This window comes from Oncorhynchus nerka, linkage group LG11, assembly GCF_034236695.1.
Source record: "Oncorhynchus nerka isolate Pitt River linkage group LG11, Oner_Uvic_2.0, whole genome shotgun sequence".
Taxonomy (NCBI): Eukaryota; Metazoa; Chordata; class Actinopteri; order Salmoniformes; family Salmonidae; genus Oncorhynchus; species Oncorhynchus nerka.
The window spans coordinates 39,418,286-39,441,117 of NC_088406.1; the positions used below are offsets into that span (position 1 = coordinate 39,418,286).

The 22,832-nt window shown below is 48.1% G+C and overlaps 1 protein-coding gene across 1 annotated transcript in view; it reads left to right on the forward strand.

The window, feature by feature from the left end:
• Positions 1-22,832, forward strand: part of LOC115136850 (stAR-related lipid transfer protein 13-like) — an 89,677-nt gene that overhangs the window by 62,415 nt on the left and 4,430 nt on the right. Inside the window, 9 exon segments of the mRNA XM_065024512.1 lie at positions 11,817-11,888; positions 15,082-15,163; positions 18,403-18,466; positions 19,441-19,801; positions 19,804-20,848; positions 21,211-21,381; positions 21,511-21,670; positions 21,789-21,987; positions 22,187-22,400. Of these exon segments, the coding sequence (XP_064880584.1) occupies positions 11,817-11,888; positions 15,082-15,163; positions 18,403-18,466; positions 19,441-19,801; positions 19,804-20,848; positions 21,211-21,381; positions 21,511-21,670; positions 21,789-21,987; positions 22,187-22,400 (2,368 nt within the window).

The window sequence follows — 22,832 nt, forward strand, 5'->3', positions numbered from 1 at the left end:
TGGCAGACCAGGACTTCTTATCTATTTCTATAGGGAAAGCGATGTGACGCACAGGCTACGGCCCAAATGATAACCCTGGTCCCAGTTAGCAGCAGTCCTGCCTCTCCTATAGCCTGTGTGTCTAACCTGACAGCTGTCATGTGCAGACCAGCCCAGTCATAGAGCAGGCTAATGATTGACTACATACCTGATATCCAGTGTAACGATACACACAAGTCATATATTAACAGAACCAGGCTGGAAAACTCTCACTGCTCAGCTCAACTCAAAGGTCAATCACATTCCTGAGTGGAAATGCTCAAATAATTCCCCAATACAAAGTGGCACAAATCAAGTCAATAACAATGTATATAATTAACACATATCTCAGTAACAGTTATTGAAATAAGGCTTTATTAAGATCATTTATTAACTGAGGACTGTGATTGTGTCTGTTGAAAGTGAAATCCAGAGCTGTTGATCTTTACATTAACCTCAGCTGGAGTGTGTGTTTTGTATTTGTGTGTGCGCTTGCGTGTGTGTGTGTGTGCGCGTGTGTGTTTGAAAATAAACATGGTGTTTTCATGGCAATTCGAGTGGAATAATATGTTAGATGAGAGGTTATTGGTTGTGCCTCCTGGTGATTCAGTAGCCTGTAATCAATGTTCCACTCGGTTTCCTCAGGTCATTGGGTTCATCCTTTCTGCTGCCCTCCTCTGGTATTAATGTGTAACTGCACTACCACATGGAGTGTGTGTGTGTCTCCTCCTAGCCCTGTCTGTGTGATAGCTGTGGTTCTGGGACAGAGTTAACAGAGTCTGTTTGTCTGTCAGTAATTCATGATGATCTTTCTCCAGTTGTATTACACAGCTCATGGAAAACCAAATGACAGTGTTTGCTATGCTATCAAAGACAGGAGAATTACAGTATACAGGCTTACATTATGACAGGGAAACAGCATTGCCAGAAACAAACATTATATTACCTTGTGTACACATGCACGCACGCACGCACGCACGCACGCACGCACACACACACACACACTGCTTATAATAGGTGACTGATTTACAGAGGGCTGCTGTCAAAGTGGAGCACATGCATGTCCATTAGCAGGAGGACAAGGTTACTAACTACATAGAACCCAGCTGTGTTACAGACTGCACTGGAGAGGGAGGGGGAGGAAAGGGATAGGGGGATAGTGGCATCTGATAAATCCCAGAGCAGACAGGACTGAGGATGGAAGGTAGGAGGGGAGAGAGAGGGAGAACAGAGAGAGAGAGAGAACAGAGAGAGAGAGAGAGACAGTCAGTAAGGCTGTTGTAGTGGTGGCAGCAGTAGCAGGAGGACAGCCAGGCTTGCGGTGGTGTGGTGTGGGGACCATCTCGCTCTCTCTGCCTGGAGTCTGTTTCCTCACCCTGTATCTGGACCCAGAGACCCACCAATGCCAACAGGTACCTCTCTCTCTCTCTCTCTCTCTCTCTCTACAGCCTGCCATATACAGTACCTCTGCCACAGGTATTACACCTCTCTACTCTATATCTCTCTGGCCTCACACAGGTCTGTGAATTTGTCATGCTGATGTTCAGTTGAAGAAATCTGCTCTTTGTCTCGTAGACAAAAAACAACAGAAGGTAAAAAGGCTGTTTGATGTTATTGTTCCTCTGAGAGAAGAACTACTGAGTCATTAAGAAGCTAGTTATTATGTCACTATTCTGGAACTTAGTCATCTGGTATGGGAGTGTTTCTATGTCCTCATGCTGAACTACTAAGATTATCTCTTAACGTTAACAACTTACGCTCTGGATGCATCCCGAATGGAATCATATTCCCTACATAGTGCACTACTTTTGACCAAAGCCCTATGGGCCCTATATAGGGAATAGGGTACCATTTGCGTCATATGTTCTGATTCCTGAACAGAGAGGGGTGACAGACTTGTTGAAATGAAAAAGGAAATCTCCAAAAGCCAGAGTTTGTTTTTCTCTCCTCCATGAAGGGCCTCCAAGATAGCTGTCAAAACAACTTTAGCATGTGTGGGAAAATGGTCCTGGTCCAGCGCCTGGAAGTGTTTATGTAGAATTTGGGGCTGAGGTTGGGGGATGGACTGGAGCTGAGGGCTGGGGTTATAGAGCAGGCTGGGGTTTGGGGCTGAGGTTGGGGGATGGACTGGAGCCGAGGGCTGGGGTTATAGAGCAGGCTGGGGTTTGGGGCTGAGGTTGGGGGATGGACTGGAGCCGAGGGCTGGGGTTATAGAGCAGGCTGGGGTTTGGGGCTGAGGTTGGGGGATGGACTGGAGCTGAGGGCTTGGGTTATAGAGCAGGCTGGGGTTTGGGGCTGAGGTTGGGGGATGGACTGAAGCTGAGGGCTGGGGTTATAGAGCAGGCTGGGGTTTGGGGCTAAGGTTGGGGGAAACACTGGAGCTGGGGGCTAAAGCTTGAGAGTGATCACTGTATGTCTTTCGTTAGACTGCATGGCGGATTGATTTGTGTTCTGTTTGGAGCTGCTGGCTGAGTGGGGCAGAGGTGTGAGGGGCTGTGGAGAGTGTAGAAGGACAGGATCTGTAGAGGTGTTTTCTCAGCCCTGCCTGGGGCCATGAGGTTTCCTGATACAGGCCTCTCTTCCAGGACGTGAGAAATGTGTTCATGTGGGTCAGGGTGAGGTTTAGATCTGGGCAGTACTATTGTCAGGAGTAGTGGGGAGACAGGAACACCACTACCCTGTGAGACCAGACCACTGCCCCATCCTTCTCTCAGACAGGAACAGGTCTGTAAATCACAGTGGTGGTTGAAGAAATGGAAAGCCCTGGTATAGCTCTGAGATTAGGACCAGTCCTCACTGTGTAGCAGCACTGATTTAGAACATATGTGATGTCTGCGTTTTGAAAACAACTTGAAGTAACACCCCATGTCTTTAGCCCCCTGAGGAAACATCATTCTAGAAGGTTCACTGGGTTTACACTAAAGGGGCAGCAGCCATGTAGGGAAGTCAGAGTCAGAAGGAGTTTTTACATCTCTGTGGGCACTGGATGTTTTGGTGCTGTTGTCATAGTAGACAGTGGTAGTAGGTGTGTGAGTGACTGCCCAGGTATGTTGTTGTATGTGTCTTGTGTAGTTGAGACATAGTATGTGTCACTGTGTTGTCTAATGTAGCTATGGTTCTAACAGCATTGGAGGTCTGCTCTGTGCTGGGTGAAAGGGTTGGTGACTATGTTGGAAGATAGAGTCCGTTTAAGAGCTGTTATCCTGCGTGATGAAAGGCTGGTCTTTCTGGGTGATCTTCTGAGCTGTTCCACGGGGTGAATGCAGTGTTGCTACAGCTGTTCTTCTTTCAACTCCATACCAGAGTATGTTAGCGAAGCTGGAGTGGAGCGAGATTCCTAAAGGCTGGAGCGTCAGCCTTCTCGACAGCTCCAATTTGGTCTCCAGTAGCACTCACCTCACCAGCTGAGGGCATTCCCGGCCCAGCATGCATTTGTAGTCTACTTGTGTGCTGCTATATCCCCTTGCTTTAGCTACTGTCATGGAGTTCGCTAAATATTTTCATGAAGAAACTGATAAAACACGCAGGTATTTAAATCAATGTGACAAAGATGAGGACCAAGAACAAGAGAGGGAGTGAGGTGATGTAGTGTCCAAAATTAAATAATCATTGTGGAATCTGAAAAGAAAGGTATCCTGAAGCATGATGGTGTACATACTACGTGCACATGCTAAAAGAAATGAACGAGGTGGATAGATAACTAAGTGTGTCATTGTAACAAAGTATTTATGAACTAAACATCAGATCTCTTAAATAGTGCGTTCATTTCCGTTATATTATCTACACAATAGGCCATAATTGATTTTGACTCAATAGGCCATAATTGATTTTGACTCAATAGGCCATAATTGATTTTGACTCAATAGGCCATAATTGATTTTGACTCAATAGGCCATAATTGATTTTGACTCAATAGGCCATAATTGATTTTGACTCAATAGGCCATAATTGATTTTGACTCAATAGGCCATAATTGATTTTGACTCAATAGGCCATAATTGATTTTGACTCAATAGGCCATAATTGATTTGGACTCAATAGGCCATAATTGATTTGGACTCAATAGGCCATAATTGATTTGGACTCAATAGGCCATTATTGATTTGGACTCAATAGGCCATTATTGATTTGGACTCAATAGGCCATTATTGATTTGGACTCAATAGGCCATTATTGATTTGGACTCAATAGGCCATACTTGATTTGGACTCAATAGGCCATACTTGATTTGGACTCTATAGGCCATAATTGATTTGGACTCTATAGGCCATAATTGATTTGGACTCTATAGGCCATAATTGATTTGGACTCTATAGGCCTGGCATATTGCCACTGTCAAGGAGCTTTCCATACTGATTTGGTTATTTTGCCTAAAATCCTACCTATAGGAACATAAAAACAACAACTCTGCATCTCTGCCCAGCCTGTCAAGAGCAGCCAAAAGGGTGTTAAACATCCCCAGTGGTTCTGCAAGTGTGGAGGGGATATTTCTTTGTAGAATAGCCTTGAAATAAGTGTATTCATAATGTCTGGCTCCTGACCTATTTACTGTTTACATGCTGTTTAATATGACATGTAGCCTATTTGAAATGATGTTTGCTTCTTACATTTACCCTTTCATGTTTATTAAACAACTTTTCATTCACATCATATGGTTTGGTTTCAATACTTCAAAACCAAATGGTAGAGCTAGGTAGTCAGAAAATAGATGGGTGTTGGTTGAATTGTGATTTTAATGACTAGAGCGACTTTGGTGGGGCTGTTTTTCCCCCCTGTTAGGTTGGAGTGGTTTTTAGAGGAGCGGGATTTCCGACAGCTCAACTCTGCTCACATACTCTGCTCCATACATACAGTACAGGCCCTTCAGAGAAACTGACTTCTGACCCAGTTGGCAGGCTTCGGGCCTGGTATGCATCCCAAATGGTATCCTATTCCCTACATAATGCACTACTTTTAACCAGGGTCCATAGGGCTTTGGTCAAAAGTATTGCACTATATACACGCTTAGAAAAATGGGTTCCAAAAGGGTTCTTTGGCTGTCCCCATAGGAGAACCCTTTTTGGTTCCAGGTAAAAATCATTTTTGGTTCCATTAAGAACCCTATGTGGAAAGGGTTTTTACATGGACTGAAAAGGATTACCAAAATGGGTTCTTCAAAGGGTTCTGCTATGGGGATAAATGAAGAACCCTTTTCGGTCCTAGATAGCTATTTTTTTTCTAACAGTTTGGGGAATAGGGTGCCATTTGGGACAAGACCAGGTCAACAACAGCAGCCTGCATCCTTCAGATTTGTAGCTCATGTCCTCCTGTTATCCTGCTGTTGACACTGACAATCAATAAGCTCTCTCTGTTTCTCTCTCTCTCTCTCACACCCTTTCACTGTCACTCACTCACTTATTCACTCACTCACACACTATCTCTCACTCATTCACTCACTCACTGACTCTCTATCTCACTCCCACTCACTCACTTATTCACTCACTCACACACTATCTCTCACTCATTCACTCACTCACTGACTCTCTATCTCACTCCGACTCACTCTCTCGCCACACATGGTGTTGGGTAGATTAGCGAGTGAGTGGCAGTGGCACCTCCTGGTACGGTTATGATAGAGGGTATTGTATGGGCTGTGGTATGGGGGCATGAGGGGGATATTGTGTGTAGTGATGGTGGAGAGGTCTTAGGATGTAGCCCTGAGGGTGGCAAGGGGACCATGATGGAGACATGGGGGGAGGTTAATTAAAACCTGAAATGGAAAAATAGACCCACGTTGTTCCCACGACACTGGCAGAGTGACTTGGGGGCTGAGCCTGAAGCCGGGGCTTGGAAGATGGTAGGGGGTATGGGGACGGGTGGGAGGGAGGGGACACAGGAGGAGGGTGAGGGCTACCGGCAGAACCTGCGGCTAGGCTATATTATTAATCCATCTACTGCCTCGCCAGCACTCTGCTAGGCTCTCACTGGACCTACTACTGCCTATTCCTGGTTCTGTGTGCAGTACAACTACATAAGTACAACCAGTCACTCAGGCTCTCTCCATTGAGGCTACAGACTACTCTTTATAGACAATAATTGAAGCCTCACTTAGCTCTTCCTATTGTCCATGCACAATTGAACTCTGTTAGACAAGGAAATGTTAGACAGAGACAGGAGGAAATGTTGGCTTGTTTCAGACATGAGACATGTGAGGTTGTGGTTGACAAGAAGTGGCACACTGTTTCCTCCTGTCTGTCTGTCTGCCTCGGGCTGTTACTGTAAGGTAGTGTGATCATCATTGTGTGCAGCAGTAGTCTGTCTGTAACCAGGCTGCTGCCACTCCTGATGCCTTCCCCAGGGTAGTCAGACAGCAGGGGAGCAGTGCACCAAACTCGTGTTTTCATAGCCACAGCTCTCGCTTGCTCTCTCTCTCTCTCTCTCTCTCTCTCTCTCTCTCTCTCTCTCTCATTTTTCTTTCTTTCTCTCGTGCCATGTTAGACGCTGATCGAGGATGCCAGTATGATTCATGGCTGCTGATTGTTGACGGTTTATGTCATGGTTTTATGTCATGCTTTGGTTTTCCCCACTTTAGCTGCCCACGCTTTTCCTTTCTGTCGATTTAATGGAAAAACATCTGGACTCCAAGAAACTCTCCCTCCCTCCCTCCCTCCCATTCCATCCTTCTCACTTACTCCCCCCTCTAAAGCAAACAATGTCCAGCTCTCTGGCCATGTGACAGGGAGGAGGTGGTAGAGGGGTAAGATAGAAGGTCTGGGATGAGTAAAGGCTTCTCAAGCCACGGATCCAAACTATACTCTTTCTCATGTAGCGTTTGATTGTAGTGCTGAGGTTTCATTGGGATTACATCTTTGGAGAGAAAAGTCCCACATTGCACACAGACATTAGTACACACGGCTCCTGTTGCTTGGCTCCTGGCATGATGTTCTCTGCCAAAAAATGTGCTGAAAGAGATGTAGTGGGCAGAGCTGGGTTGGAGGGTACTGGGGGGTAGAGGAGGGGAAGAGGTGGTGTAGTGGAGGGATAAGGGGTACAAGGAGGGGAGAAGAGTGGGGAGCACCAGAAAGGGGTGGAGTTGGAGAGATATCAGGGGGTGGCCACATGGCTGTTTGGGGGTAGATGGAAAGAGAGAGGGAGAGAAGGGAGGTTTGGATGTGAGAGGGATCAGTAGAGATCAGTATCTCTGAGCAGCAGGCTGCGGTACTGGAGGGAGTCTAACGTTACTTACTGCTGCGTGGGAAGAGGAGAAAGATGCCCAGAAACTCTGAAACATCTCTAATACGTCTGTAGAACGTCTGTAGAACCACTGTATTGGAATGTGTACATCCTAATGACTGTATGATGAAGATAACCAGTGAGTAAACCACAATCTGTTTGTTACATCATTACGGAGTAATATTTAGGATTGGACTAATATAGGGATAATTTATCTCGACTTCTTTAGAATTTAGACACGTCCAGTGTAGTGATTTGTATTTATTTTAACAAGGAGCATGTTTCTTTATATGATGTTATATAGGCGTTGATCTACGCACTTAACAGTTAACCAGTTAGCTTTGTTGTTGGCAGCCAGCCAGACAGGCTTAGGGTTAGGGTTATGGTTAGGGCTTGCACTAGCAGGTTCAGCTCAACCCTCCACCAGCCACTCTCCAAGTCTGCATCCCTATGGACCCTGGTCAAAAGTAGTGCACTATATTATAGGGATAGGGTGCCACTTCAGACGCACACAGACCAAGTGTGCCATCGCTTCCCCTTAGGACACTAGCTATCTGCCCGCAGATCTGATGTTCGTTTCATAACAAAATGTTCCTACTGCACTGACTGTGTCCCAAAAAGCTCTGTATGGACTATATATTCAATAGGGAAAGTAGTGCACTATATAGGGAATAAAGTGGCATTTGGGACACTGCCAGGGAATGTTCCTATAAAGGGAATGATGTTGCGTAAGGAGAGGAAGTCGTATCCCCTGTAGGGATAGGTTAGTCGGCCACACACAAGCACACCCTCACCTTAGTAACAAACGTACTGCTGGTGGCATTTTGGACCTTTGTCCCTCCACCGTGCTGGGTTTCATGTCATTGTTGCGATGCAACATTACACTGTACACAGTTGTACAGCCATGGTTGTGTAGTAACAAGCAGTTCCCGTCCTGACTCGTTGCCAGACCAGGGTTACATCCCAAATGGCACCATATTCCCTGTATAGTGCACTACTTTTGATGGGCCCTGGTCAAAAGTAGAGCAAAATACATGGAATAGGGTGCCATTTGGGACGCAGCAGCCTTTTCTCCCTGGAGAAGGTACGTCGGAACGTCAGTTGGAACAGAATGTCTTGAGATTCTGTTACAGAATGCCCAGGACAGGACAGTGGAATTCCCAGATCGTATTCCCTGTTCTGTTGCCAACAGTCCCACCTCCGGCGAGAATGGAGATGGAGGCACTCTCACCATGTGGTGCAGTAGAACAATATGGCTCTACTGTACTCAATACAATGTACAACTGGCAGGACAGGCTAGTCGGAAGAGAGAGGAAGACCTGAACTCTACTGTACTCAATACAATGTACAACTGGCAGGACAGGCTAGTCGGAAGAGAGAGGAAGACCTGAACTCTACTGTACTCAATACAATGTACAACTGGCAGGACAGGCTAGTCGGAAGAGAGAGGAAGACCTGAACTCTACTGTACTCAATACAATGTACAACTGTCAGGACAGGCTAGTCGGAAGAGAGAGGAAGACCTGAACTCATGGAAAGTCTTAGTTCTTTCACTTCTGTAACCACTGATGCTGCGATCTTAAGACTAGTGAAAGTGACCGGAGGTTTTCCTTTTCTATCCTGTATCCTTACAACACTGCACTCAAAGACATTTACTGAGATAGAGTTGAGCACGCGGATACTTAATTCCACTAAGAACTGTCTAGTTGGCCAGGTTAGTGTCAGTTATCTATGGAAGATTTCCCATGTTGACTCAACCTGTGATGTGACCCTGTTATGGAGGCCGTTGGAGTAAACCGGGATCTGACGTGGGTGTAGAGGTAAACATGGACGTTGTCATCCAAGGACACTCTCTACATCCCAAATAGTACCCTAAACCCTTTATAGTGCACTACTTCTGACCAGTTCTATATGGAATCATAGAGCTCGGGTCAAAAGTGCTCTAAAATATAGGGAATAGGGTGGCATTTGGTGCATACCCTCTCCCTCTGGGAACTGCTAATATTTATTCAATTGGTGGTCAGACTTGTCTGTCTATGGACCAAAGTCCCTAGTCACTGACATGTGGACACAGCGCTGTAATGATACAGGTTAGACACAACACAGGTGAGTCACAGAGACGATGGTCACTGTGTTGGAGAGAGGGGGTGGGGTACAGTATAGCCACAGGCCGGGGTCTGGAGAAAGGTGGGGTAGAGACAGGACAGATGAAGTTACAGTGAAAGGTTATCTCTGTCACAGACAGTTCTATATGGAGACCCAGGTGGGATGAACTGTGATAAATGACTAGTGCGTCACGGAGCGTCAGACAAAGACGGGCGGGAACAGACATGCTGGGATACCTCTTTTGAGTGGAGTGGTCCTCTGTCCTCTTTATTCACACTAGACATATTGTTGAGGTGACTGTCGAGGGATATGGGCTGAAGGATGTTCCTATTGTGTTGATCTGCTGTGATATTAACACTAGCTCGTCCTTCTACACACCAACTTGCCTGGAGTATACTGCTTCAATGCACTAGGCTAACAGCTTCACTGTGGAGTTGGGATCATATTGGAAGAGGAGGACAGGTTTGGGATCTGAATAGACTTCTATAACAGACCTGTCTGTAGTGCCAGTCCTGGGTAGGTGAGAATATTTTCATTCATTCTTTCTCCATGTTTGCTATAGTAGCCTATCGATTCTATAGTGAGAGTGGTGTGTGTGTGTGTGTGTGTGTGTGTGTGTGTGTGTGTGTAAGTTGAGGAGAGAGAGGAGAGAAGTGACAAGAATAAGTGAGAGTGAGGGAGGATTGGCAGGAGTGAGAGTGAGCGAGGAGAGGGTGGAGTGAGAGAGGAGAGAAGAGAGAGAGAGGGGTCAGTTCTGTTAGTTAGACGTGAGAGGTCTGTCTGCTTCTTGTCCTGTGAGTCAAGAGTTCGGAACCAGAGAGGGGACGTCACCCCTCAGGTGTCAGCAGGGTCAGGTCATGACCCCACAACAGGGGTCACAACTTGGGGTCACCTGTAGGGGACAGGGTTAGGGTTATTACAGGACAGCTGCTCTATTACAGGACAGCTGCTCTGTCAGGAGGCTGGCTGGATACTTAAATTAAACATTGTCATGCTGAAACAAGAAGGGCCTTCCTCGAACTGCTGCCACAAAGTTGGAAGCACTGAATCATCTAGACTGTCATTGTATGCTGTAGCGTACACTGGAACGCTACGGAACTAAGGGGCCTAACCCGAACCATGAAAAACAGCCTCAGGCTATTATTGCTCCTCCACCAAACTTTACAGTTGACACTATGCATTTGGACAGGTAGCGTTCTCCTGGCATCCGCCAAACCCAGATTCGTCCGTCAGGTCTGCCAGATGGTGAAGCGTGATTCATCACTCCAGAGAACATGTTTCCACTGCTCCAGAGTCCAATGGTAGCGAGCTTTACACCACTCCAGCCGATGCTTGGCATTGCGCATGGTGATCTTAGGCTTGTGTGCGGCTGCTCGGGCATGGAAACCCATTTCATGAAGCTCCTGACAAAAAGTTATTGTGCTGACGTTGCTTCCAGAGGCAGTTTGGAACTCGGTAGTGAGTGTTGCAACCGAGGACAGGCGATTTTTACGCGCTTCAGCACTCGGCTGTCCTGTTCTGTGAGCTTGTGTGGCCTACCACTTCACGGTTGATCCTTTGTTGCTCCTAGACATTTCACAATAACAGCACTTACAGTTGACCGGGGCAGCTCTAGCAGGGCAGAAATTTGACTTGTTGGAAAGGGGCATCCTATGACGGTGCCATGTTGAGTCACTGAGCTCTTCAGTAAGGCCATTCTACTGCCAATGTTTGTCTATGGAGATTGCATGGCGGTGTGCTCAATTGTATAGACCTGTCAGCAACAGGTGTGGCTGAAATGGCCAAATCTACTAATTTGAATTGGGGGCCACATACCTTTTGTATAGTGTATCTAGAGAACATAAGACTGTCTGTCCAGGACAGTTTGATCTGCTGCCTATGCTTTGCTATGATACCTATATTTAGCATGATTTGTAGATTTCTTCTGTTTGACAAGTCTAATATTTTGTAAAACTGAGATAAACAAAATGCAGTGTTGAGACGATAAAAATGATAGATATGACTTTTAAGGTGCAGTTTTAGAAATGTATATCCAATGTCTTCCTGTCCTGATCCCTCTGCTGTCCAGCAGTGTATCCTGACTTGTATTTCTGCCGCCCCTCACAGAACTCTGTGGTCAGGTTATAGCCCTATAATCCAAGCTAGGAGAGTTAGAAGCTTAGAGACCAGACCTCAGACAGTCATATAAGGTTTTATGCCGGTGTACCTGAGGGACCAACTATTTATGACCTCAGTATTAGTTGATGTTTTATTGTCACATTCAGTACAGTGAAATGGTTATCTTGCATACTATCTAACAGCTATATGGTTTCAATCTCAACTCTGCTTCTGTTTTTTGTTCTTCCAAGAGAACAACCATCCATGGTGAGTGCATAAAAGTTGTTGTTCAGTGAATACCCCCTACCCACCACTCTGTGTTGGACATACTGTTTATTTCTGTTACTCTGACTGACAAGACATGTTTTCTTCTTCTGTTTCAGAACTCGAGGCAAAGGAGGCGTGTGATTGGCTACGAGCGGCAGGATTCCCCCAATACGCTCAGCTCTTTGAAGGTAGTTAACTCAATCAGCCAATAACCCACCATAACAATGCAACACTGGTACACACACACACACACACACACACACACACACACACACACACACACACACACATTTGACTGTCAGCTCCCCTCTCCAGTCATGTATTATTGTGGGAGAGAATGGTTTGATCATAACAGACACATTATAATAAGGTAATAAAGTCATAATAGACCAACTATAAAACAAAAACGGAAGTTTTATTTTGAAACGTAACCTCTGTTGTGAAATGAGCCACTGTTGATTTTAACTTTGATGTAGAGTTTCTATATGAAGAGCGAATTATCTGGCATAGTCTGTCTTCCTCTTACACTGCCCTGCCCCCCCTGTCCTCTCCTCTCATGTCCTCTCCGCTCATGTCCTCTCCGCTCATGTCCTCTCCGCTCATCGCTCATGTCCTCTCCGCTCATGTCATCTCCGCTCATGTCCTCTCATGTCCTCTCCGCTCATGTCCTCTCATGTCCTCTCCGCTCATGTCCTCTCATGTCCTCTCCTCTCATGTCCTCTCCGCTCATGTCCTCTCCGCTCATGTCCTCTCCGCTCATGTCCTCTCAGCTCATGTCCTCTCCGCTCATGTCCTCTCAGCTCATGTCCTCTCAGCTCATGTCCTCTCCGCTCATGTCCTCTCCGCTCATGTCCTCTCCGCTCATGTCCTCTCCTCTCATGTCCTCTCCGCTCATGTCCTCTCATGTCCTCTCCGCTCATGTCCTCTCCGCTCATGTCCTCTCCTCTCATGTCCTCTCCTCTCATGTCCTCTCATGTCCTCTCCGCTCATGTCCTCTCCGCTCATGTCCTCTCCTCTCATGTCCTCTCCTCTCATGTCCTCTCAGCTCATGTCCTCTCCGCTCATGTCCTCTCATGTCCTCTCCGCTCATGTCCTCTCCTCTCATGTCCTCTCCTCTCATGTCCTCTCATGTCCTCTCCTCTCATGCCCTCTCATGTCCTCTCCGCTCATGTCCTCTCATGTCCTCTCCTCTCATGTCCTCTCCGCTCATGTCCTCTCCGCTCATGTCCTCTCCGCTCATGTCCTCTCAGCTCATGTCCTCTCAGCTCATGTCCTCTCAGCTCATGTCCTCTCCGCTCATGTCCTCTCATGTCCTCTCCGCTCATGTCCTCTCCTCTCATGTCCTCTCCTCTCATGTCCTCTCCGCTCATGTCCTCTCATGTCCTCTCCGCTCATGTCCTCTCCGCTCATGTCCTCTCCGCTCATGTCCTCTCCGCTCATGTCCTCTCATGTCCTCTCATGTCCTCTCATGTCCTCTCATGTCCTATCATGTCCTCTCCTCTCATGTCCTCTCCTCTCATGTCCTCTCATGTCCTCTCCTCTCATGTCCTCTCCGCTCATGTCCTCTCCGCTCATGTCCTCTCCTCTCATGTCCTCTCCTCTCATGTCCTCTCAGCTCATGTCCTCTCCTCTCATGTCCTCTCATGTCCTCTCCGCTCATGTCCTCTCCTTTCATGTCCTCTCATGTCCTCTCCTCTCATGCCCTCTCATGTCCTCTCCGCTCATGTCCTCTCCGCTCATGTCCTCTCCGCTCATGTCCTCTCCTCTCATGTCCTCTCAGCTCATGTCCTCTCCGCTCATGTCCTCTCCGCTCATGTCCTCTCATGTCCTCTCATGTCCTCTCCGCTCATGTCCTCTCCTCTCATGTCCTCTCCGCTCATGTCCTCTCCTCTCATGTCCTCTCATGTCCTCTCCGCTCATGTCCTCTCCTCTCATGTCCTCTCCTCTCATGTCCTCTCCTCTCATGTCCTCTCCGCTCATGTCCTCTCCTCTCATGTCCTCTCCTCTCATGTCCTCTCCGCTCATGTCCTCTCCGCTCATGTCCTCTCCGCTCATGTCCTCTCCGCTCATGTCCTCTCCGCTCATGTCCTCTCAGCTCATGTCCTCTCCGCTCATGTCCTCTCCGCTCATGTCCTCTCATGTCCTCTCATGTCCTCTCCGCTCATGTCCTCTCCGCTCATGTCCTCTCCTCTCATGTCCTCTCCTCTCATGTCCTCTCATGCCCTCTCATGTCCTCTCCTCTCATGTCCTCTCATCTCCTCTCCGCTCATGTCCTCTCATGTCCTCTCATGTCCTCTCATGTCCTCTCCTCTCATGTCCTCTCCCCTCCTCTCCGCTCATGTCCTCTCTTCTTAAGTTTTCTCCTTTCCTCTCATGTCCTCTCCACTCATTTCCTTTCCTCTCACGGGAGGGAAGAGAGATAAGTGATAGAGAGACAGGAGGACTGCAGAAAGAGAGAAAGCGAGAGACTCGGCTGGGCTTTGGTCTGGATAGTTCCTGGCTAGAGTTACGACCCAAACATGTCCAGCACACTAAAACAAAGAGGTCATGAGAAAACGTTTTATCATCATGGTTTAGAAGCAGCCAGCTCTCCTCACCACTACTGCGGTTGGATTAGTGTGTATGGAAAGAAGTGCTATCCACATGTTGTCCCCCTGTATTCAGCTCCATACATCCTGCTCACTAAAGGAAACAACGTTTTTCAAGACTGTAGTGTTTCAATTCAGGTGAAGCTGTTGTATTGAGGTAGACACTGATGAGTAGACGTGAATATTGAGTGTAAAATAACTGCATTTTGAAACCATTTCCAAATTCCTGCCGGCTGCGGCTCCCAGCACCCAGACCTGTCTGAGTGTATTCTGATATCTGTGTTTCTCCTTATGTGACAGACGTTACGCTACGTTGCTTTCATAAAACAGTTCATGGTACCACATGAATGCAGTGGAATGTAATATGGAGGGTCTGGAGTGAATCTGTGGCTGTGTCCCAAATGGTACCCTATTGCCTACATAGTGGACTATGGGCCCTGGTCAAAAGTAGTACACTATGTGGGCAATGAGGTGCCATTTGGGACACTGCTGTGTGTTACATAACAGGAGGCCAATACCCAGAGACAGACGTAATGCTGCTACTGCTCAACGTCTCAGCGCCGTTATTTGGGCAAACCCTCTCTCTCTCTCTCTCTCTCTCTCTCTCTCGCCCACCCCTGGATAGCTCTCTGGAAACAATGTGCTTTCCTTCCCAGAGCTCTTCTGTTTAACTTCCTGAGTTAAAAAGTGCCACGTGTTTCCAGCCTTGCTGCCCTATTAAGGAGCTAGATAACTACAGAGGAGAAATGTTTTTATCTTTCATCTGAGAGCAGAGTTGAATCTGTTTCCTCAGACTCTCAGTTCCCCATCGACATCTCTCCTGTGAAGAAAGACCATGACTTTCTGGACAACGACCTGGTGGAACCTCTCTGCAGGTGAGTGGATTAAACCTGGTTGGATTTTCCAGACGGCTTCCATACCGATTGCAGTGTCATTCAGTTGACATTGAATGTGTGAGTTTGTATGCCAGTCAGTGAGGTAACACCAGAGAGAGCTGAGTGTTTGAGCCTCAGGGATGTGAAATGGATCTACATCACTTAAACTGACAGAGCGATAATCACTTGTGAACAACAAGCACGTCACTCACGCATCTAGGAGTCCTTTACTAAACAGACGACACAGGACAAAACAGCAACACAACAGATGAGCCAACCTGCCAGACCAGAGGGGTATACTGCAAAGTAAGATCAATGCGTTAGCCAGCTAACTTAAATATAGTGAAATAACTTTTGATTTTATGGTAAGATCAAATTGAAATAGGCATTGTTTAATCGACCAGAAAATCAATAGTTATGTCTGTGCCCATTTTAACCTGCTTCTGTCTGGCAAGACTAGTAGTCAAGCTCAACCTCCCCTCTGCTATGCCAAGACATTAACTGTCTCTGATTGGGTTCAAAACAGCCCTTTAGTTCTCCATGTTGCCCTATATTGCTATGGAAACTTTCCCCAGAGACGGTCAGCAGAGAGAAGGTCTGCGTCTGAAATGGCACCCTATTCCTTATATAGTGCACTACTTTTGTCCAGGGCCCATAGGAATTTGTCGAAATAGTGCACTATAAAGGGAATAGGGTGCTATTTGGGATGAAACCAAGGTAGGAGGAGGGAAGGGCTGCCTTCACAACCTAACACACTGTGACGATAAACAACACTTAAGCAACTCATCTGCATTCCAAACTAGCCCTGGAGACAATGCCTCCCAGCTCCCACCTCCCTGTGACTCGGTCTCCCTGTGAGTGCCACCCCCATACACCATCCCTGACTCTTCTTTATGGTCACCTGGAGCCAGGGGAGACTGGTAAAACATGCTGTCTGCCTGTCACTGTGTGGTGAGCAGAGTGACACTTCCTGCCTTCACACTGACCATGGAGCTGAGAGGAACAGATACATACAGTATGTCACACTCTCCACTGCTGTTTTCTCTTTGATCCCTGGTTATTCAGGCTCTATTATGCTCTATAGTCAAAGCGTTTTAGTCTTGAGAAGTTAGGGGCCCTCAACACTCTCTATAGGCTCTACACGCTCCAACAGCTTCTGTAAGGGCCATGGGAACTAACCTGAAATGGCAACCTATTCCCTATAGTGCCATACATTTAACTAGAGCTCTATGGGCCCTTGTCAAAATAGTGTACTATATAGGGAAAAGGGTACCATTTGGGACACAGATCTCCAGCCCTACTGTATCCTGGTGGCTCCAGTGCAGCAGGAGGAGGCTAGCCTCGTCTAACTCTGCTACATCTGGGAAAGGGAAAGAGAAAGGTGGATACATAGTAAGTTGTACAACTGAATGCATTCAACTGAAATGTGTCTTCCGCATTTAACCCAACCCCTCTGAATCAGAGAGGTGCGGAGGCCTGCCTTAATTGACATGCACGTCTTTGGCTTTTCACTGTCACTGAATCCACATGAACCCTGCATGGGACAGCATCTGGAGTGGTAAAACGTTACGACTATCATACCACAAATCTTCCATCGAGCACTATTTTGTCCTTTCTCCGTGGGATTGGTTAGGAATGTGTTGTTATGTTTTCCTCTGTAGTTGTAGTTGTTGTTGCTTTAGGCAGGGCAGCTTGTTGGCCTGATTGTCTCTGCCTTATTTACCTCTACAATAGGCCAGCCTGCCCTACTCTTAGCCAGACAAGCTGTCCCACAGGCCCATACTCCCCTACTCTCAGCCAGACTAGCTGTCCCACAGTCCCATACTCTCCTACTCTCAGCCAGACTAGCTGTCCCACAGGCCCATACTCCCCTACTCTCAGCCAGACTAGCTGTCCCACAGTCCCATACTCCCCTACTCTCAGCCAGACTAGCTGTCCCACAGGCCCTTACTCTCCTACTCTCAGCCAGTCTAGCTGTCCCACAGGCCTTTACTCTCCTACTCTCAGTCAGTCTAGCTGTCCCACAGGCCCTTACTCTCCTACTCTCAGTCAGGCTAGCTGTCCCACAGGCCCTTACGCTCCTACTCTCAGCCAATCTAGCTGTCCCACAGGCCCTTACTCTCAGTCAGTCTAGCTGTCCCACAGGCCCTTACTCTCCTACTCTCAGTCAGTCTAGCTGTCCCACAGGCCTTTACTCTCCTACTCTCAGCCAGACTAGCTGTCCCACAGGCCCTTACTCTCCTACTCTCAGCCAGACTAGCTATCCCACAGGCCCTTACTCTCCTACTCTCAGCCAGTCTAGCTGTCCCACAGGCCCTTACTCTCAGTCAGTCTAGCTGTCCCACAGGCCCTTACTCTCCTACTCTCAGTCAGTCTAGCTGTCCCACAGGCCCTTACTCCCCTACATTCTGCCAGGCTAGCTCTCCCACAGACCCCTACTCCCCTACATTCTGCCAGGCTAGCTGTCCCACAGGCCCTTACTCTCCTACTCTCAGTCAGGCTAGCTGTCCCACAGGCCCCTACTCTCCTACTCTCAGCCATGCTAGCTCTCCCACAGACCCCTACTCACCTACATTCTGCCAGGCTAGCTGTCCCACAGGCCCATACTCTCCTACTGTTGTGAGGTATATTGTAAATTCCCATTGTTACAATTAGCAATTTGTGGGTGAGATTGAATTGAAACCAACTTTAACAGTTATGGAGCTGTTTAGAGCTGGTTCGCCCCAATAATATCAACATGAACTTAGTTTCCTTTGTGTTTATGAATTCTACTGGATAGAAGGAGAGAGTGACTAAGAGGGAGCATGAACAAGAAGTCTGTGTGCAGCTGAGGAAGCAACATAGACTAGTCCGTTAGGTGTTGCTGGAGAATTTCTGTGAACCACAGGCGAATAGACTAATGACTACCACAGCAGGCTACCCTCAGCCCCTCAGGACCTCAGCAGTCTTCACCAATTAGGTCCCTGTCAGGGAGAGAGAGGCCAGAAGCAGACAGACAGGCAGGAAGATAGAGAGGCCAGAGCATCTGCCCATTAAGCTATTAGCCGCAGTTAGCAGGCATGATTAGGTTTGGACTGTTCTGGCTGTGTAGTCGTCAGCCCCACAGTCATTTAGCTCCTGGACTGGAGAACAGATCGAACTACACTGGCTGACTGTGTCTATTCCTGGTGACTTCTCTCGGAGAGAAGGATGAACTCTGATGTTATTGTTTACATCCATTTGGCTTGTTTCTCTTCCAGGCGACTCAACACCTTGAACAAGTGTGCCTCTATGAAACTAGACGTCAACCTCCCTAAGAAAAAGGTAAGTCGAGGTTTTAATTATTATTATATTATTCTATATTATGACCACTATGATCCTGTTCAGTTGCGCAGTGATAAATGTATAACAGCTTTAGTCAAAGGATATTATGTATACCTTTCTAAGGTATTATGGTAATGAATACTGAAGATATTGGCCAACACAAAACTACTCCTCCTCTTAGCCCTCTATCCTTCCATCCCTCTATCCTTCCACCCCTCTATCCTTCCACCCCTCTATCCTTCCACCCCTCTATCCTTCCACCCCTCTATCCTTCCATCCCTCTATCCTTCCACCCCTCTATCCTTCCACCCCTCTATCCTTCCACCCCTCTAACTCAGATCCTGTGACATGTGAGATCTGTCCATTGTTATATTCTCTAAAGGCGGTACTACTTCTGACCAGTGCCCTGATCAAAAGAAGTTTAGTATAAGGAATAGGGTGCCATTTGGGACGCACACATCACCTCTTCCTTCAGTGTGGAGAGAAGCCCCTCTAGGCTTCAGGATGTTTCCTATTGGTTTATTTATGGCTGTAGAACCAGATAAGTGCTGTTATATCGTCATGATTATGTGATCGATATAGAACTGTAATGTGATTATAACTGAACAGACACATCCTCTGGCTCCGTTTTTTACTGTTTGGAAAAAAACGCAAATGACATTTGCCTCTCCTTCCTGGACCAGATACAGATACAGACAGGCTGTGATGTCACACCCTCACAGATCTCACAATCAAAATATCTAGATACAGCTGCCCCATCAGCTTATAAATACAACCAATCAGTCGGATTGTATCTTGTTACCATGTGTTAATAAAGGTGTACTGACAGCGCTATGGGTCTTCTCCCTTCCTGTGTGTCCAGAGGGAAGACTCGGATGAGTGTGTTCATGTAACTGTTAACAGGTTTAGATTTCTACCTGACTAGGTGATCATGTGTTGATAATTGATTTTGTGTTGTCTCCCTGTGTATTCAGAGTGAAGACTCTGATGAGGAGGACCTGTTTGCCATCAGTGACAGATGGACGTTTGAGTGTACGAGCCGCCGCTGGTCCAGACTAAAGGGGGAGGGGCATAGTCCCAGTGAGGGGGAGGGGCAGGGTCTGCAGACCACCACCAGTAGCGAGAGTGTTCTAACTGACCTCAGCGAACCAGAGGTCTCATCTCTCCACAGTGAGAGCAGTGGGGGGAGTGGCCACCAGGCTGTGAGCACAGAGGACTCCGACAGCTCTAACCGGAACTACTACTCTGCAGCGATGCCTGAACCTGACTCCACCTCCCTTACCCTACCACACCTCCCTAAGCACCTCCCCTACTACGGCTCGCTGCCCGCCAAAACGGCCGCGCTGGACGGACCCGAGCCAAGGACTTCCTGCACCGCATGGAGACCCTACGTTCCCGGGACACGCTGGGTAGGGGGCATTGCAAGAAGCTGGTGATCAGCGCTCCGGTACTGCAGACAGAGCCACAGGCCCTGAAGACGCTGCGCTGCGTGGAGATCACCAATGGGGACAGGTCGGGGGCGGAGGTAACCACTGGGGGACCTATCCTAGGGCTAACCCCCCAGTGCCCCTCCAGCAGCGAGGGCAGCCACTCCAGCGGCAGCACTGTCTCATCCCCCAGTCTGCAGGAGAGGAAGCCCCACTCCCAGCGGACGGACCGGTCCGACGCCAAGCGCAGTGGCATGTATCTGGAGGACTTGGCCATGTTCTCCAGCCTGCAGCGGATCGGTGGCGTGGCCCAGGGGAAGAGGGGCGTGGCCGAACACAATCAGCGTAACGAGTTCCGCTCCTACGAGAACCTGGTGGTCCACATCCCCAAAGACCACAAGCCTGGCACCTTCCCCAAGGCCCTGTCCATAGAGAGCCTCTCCCCCATCCTGGGGGCCTCTGTCCCCTGCCACAGAGAGCCTGGAGACAGCCTGGAGCCCCAGTCCAACCCCCAACCTACCTATAACCCGAGGGAGTTCTACCATCGTCCGCTCACCCAGTTCTGCCCACGGGGCAGTAGGATCAGTGTGTACGACAATGTCCCTGGGTCTCACCTCTATGCCTCTACTGGAGACCTGTTGGACCTGGAGAAGGAAGACCTGTTCCCCCACCTGGATGACATCCTGCAGCACGTCAACGGCCTGCAGCAGATAGTGGACCGCTGGTCCAAGAACATTCTGCCCTCTGCAGGCCTGGACGGACAGGGGATCCAGCCTGCAGGTCTGAAGTCATCCAGCCAGATCACGCTGGACTTTGAGGGGACGTCTGTTCTGGAGGGACAGAGCACATCCAGTGACGGGGACAGAGACGGCGTGTCCCTCATTGAGACTCACTGTACAGGACATAGAGAGAGGAGGGACTCAGGGGTGGGAGCATCACTAACCAGACCCAACCGGTAAGAATCATAGTCCTCAAATTATTATTAACATCTCAGTTTTTAGCTCCTTGTAGAAATCCTTATCCTGTCGTTATTTCCGTACTGACAGTGCTGAATACTTACTCAAAACGTCCGCCTTTTAGAGGTGAAGTCTAGTGAATGATTTGTGGCCAGTTTCAGTAGTTTGATACATTTACACATTTTCAAGTTGACATCATTGTCCAAGCCTGCATCCCAAATGGCACTCTATTCACTACATAATGCACCTTTTCCCTGCATACTTTCCTCTGGGGATCTGGTCAAAAGTAGTGCAATATATAGGGAATAAGGTGCAATTTGGAACCTATACTAACTGTTGTCCTCTCTCTCTCTGGCATTAGTCTGCGATGGCCCAGCTTCCAGATGTCCAACCGGCTCAGCCACTCAGTGGCCTCGCTCCAGATCACCAACCAATCAGCAGGCCAGCTCAGCCTGCTGCAGAAGTTCTCTCTCCTCCGCCTCACTGCCATCATGGAGAAATACTCCATGTCCAACAAACACGGATGGACCTGGTGGGTACTATCAATCATTCAAGCTAAGCCTGTCGAGGCTGCACCCTATTCCTGTGTGTGAGTAGACATGGGACTCATCCTGTGTGTGTGAGTAGACATGGGACTCATCCTGTGTTGTCTCTCTGTCAGGTCAGTTCCAAAGTTCATGAAGAGGATGAAGGTTCCTGACTACAAGGACAAGAATGTGTTTGGTGTTCCTCTGATCGTTCACGTCCAGCGCTCTGGTCAGCCCCTCCCCCTCAGCCTGCAGCAGGCCCTCCGATACCTCAGGAGCCAGTGTCTAGACCAGGTAGACTGTCAGTAGACTGTAGACTGTCAGTCTCACTCTCCGTAGAACCGGTCAGTCTGTCAGTGTGTAGACCAGGTCTGTCTGTCTGTCTAAACGTTCTGCTCTACTCCGTCTGTAGGTGGGTCTGTTCCGTAAGTCTGGTGTGAAGTCTCGTATCCAGGCGCTGAGACAGATGAATGAGTCGTCTCCTGATGATGTCAGCTACGAGGACCAGTCGGCGTATGACGTAGCAGACATGGTCAAACAGTTCTTCAGAGACCTGCCTGAACCTCTACTGACCAGCAAGCTGGGAGAGACCTTCCTACACATCTACCAGTGTAAGGACTGATACACACACACACACACGCGCGCGCCATGCACACACACACACAGACAGACAAATCATACTACGGTATCTCTCCCATGGTTGGAAATTCCAACCACTATTTCTGTCTCATTCCCTCTCTCTCCTCTCTTCTCCTCTCCTGTCCTCTCCTCCTTCTATTCCTCCCTCCCTCAATCGATTCCTCCCTCCAGATGTTCCTAAGGACCAGCGGTTGCAGGCTGTGCAGACGGCCATCATGCTGATGTCAGACGAGAACAGGGAGGTGCTCCAGATGCTGCTCTGCTTCCTGTCTGATGTTACTTCCTCTGTGGAGGAGAACCAGATGACTCCCATGAACATCGCTGTGTGTCTGGCCCCGTCCCTGTTCCACCTCAACATCCTGAAGAAGGACAACCTCTCACCCAGGTACGCGCACGCACACACACACACACACACACACAAACATCACCTGATCAGCCCTAAAGTAAGACCAAACGAGGCACCATGGACTGTTCCTCCAGAAGTGTGTATAATAGACTGATATAACTATAACCCACTGGGTCTTGTATTTGGGTCACCTTGCTGTGCTCTATAATAAATAATGATCCTATATACAGTATGCCCTCCTTTTAGACACGCCAGTGGTGATGTCCTCCTAACTAGGTCTCTATGAAGACTGATGTTAACCAGGGGGAGTCTGGCTCAGGCATCAGGGGTCAACTACAGTGGAATAACTAACTACAGTAGACTGGCTATTTGGTTCTGGCCTGTTTTTATTAAGAAGGTTCTGGAGTTCCAGGGTACTCATTAAAACAGTGTTTTATGACATCACGCTGTGTACAAACAGGAGCCTCTCAT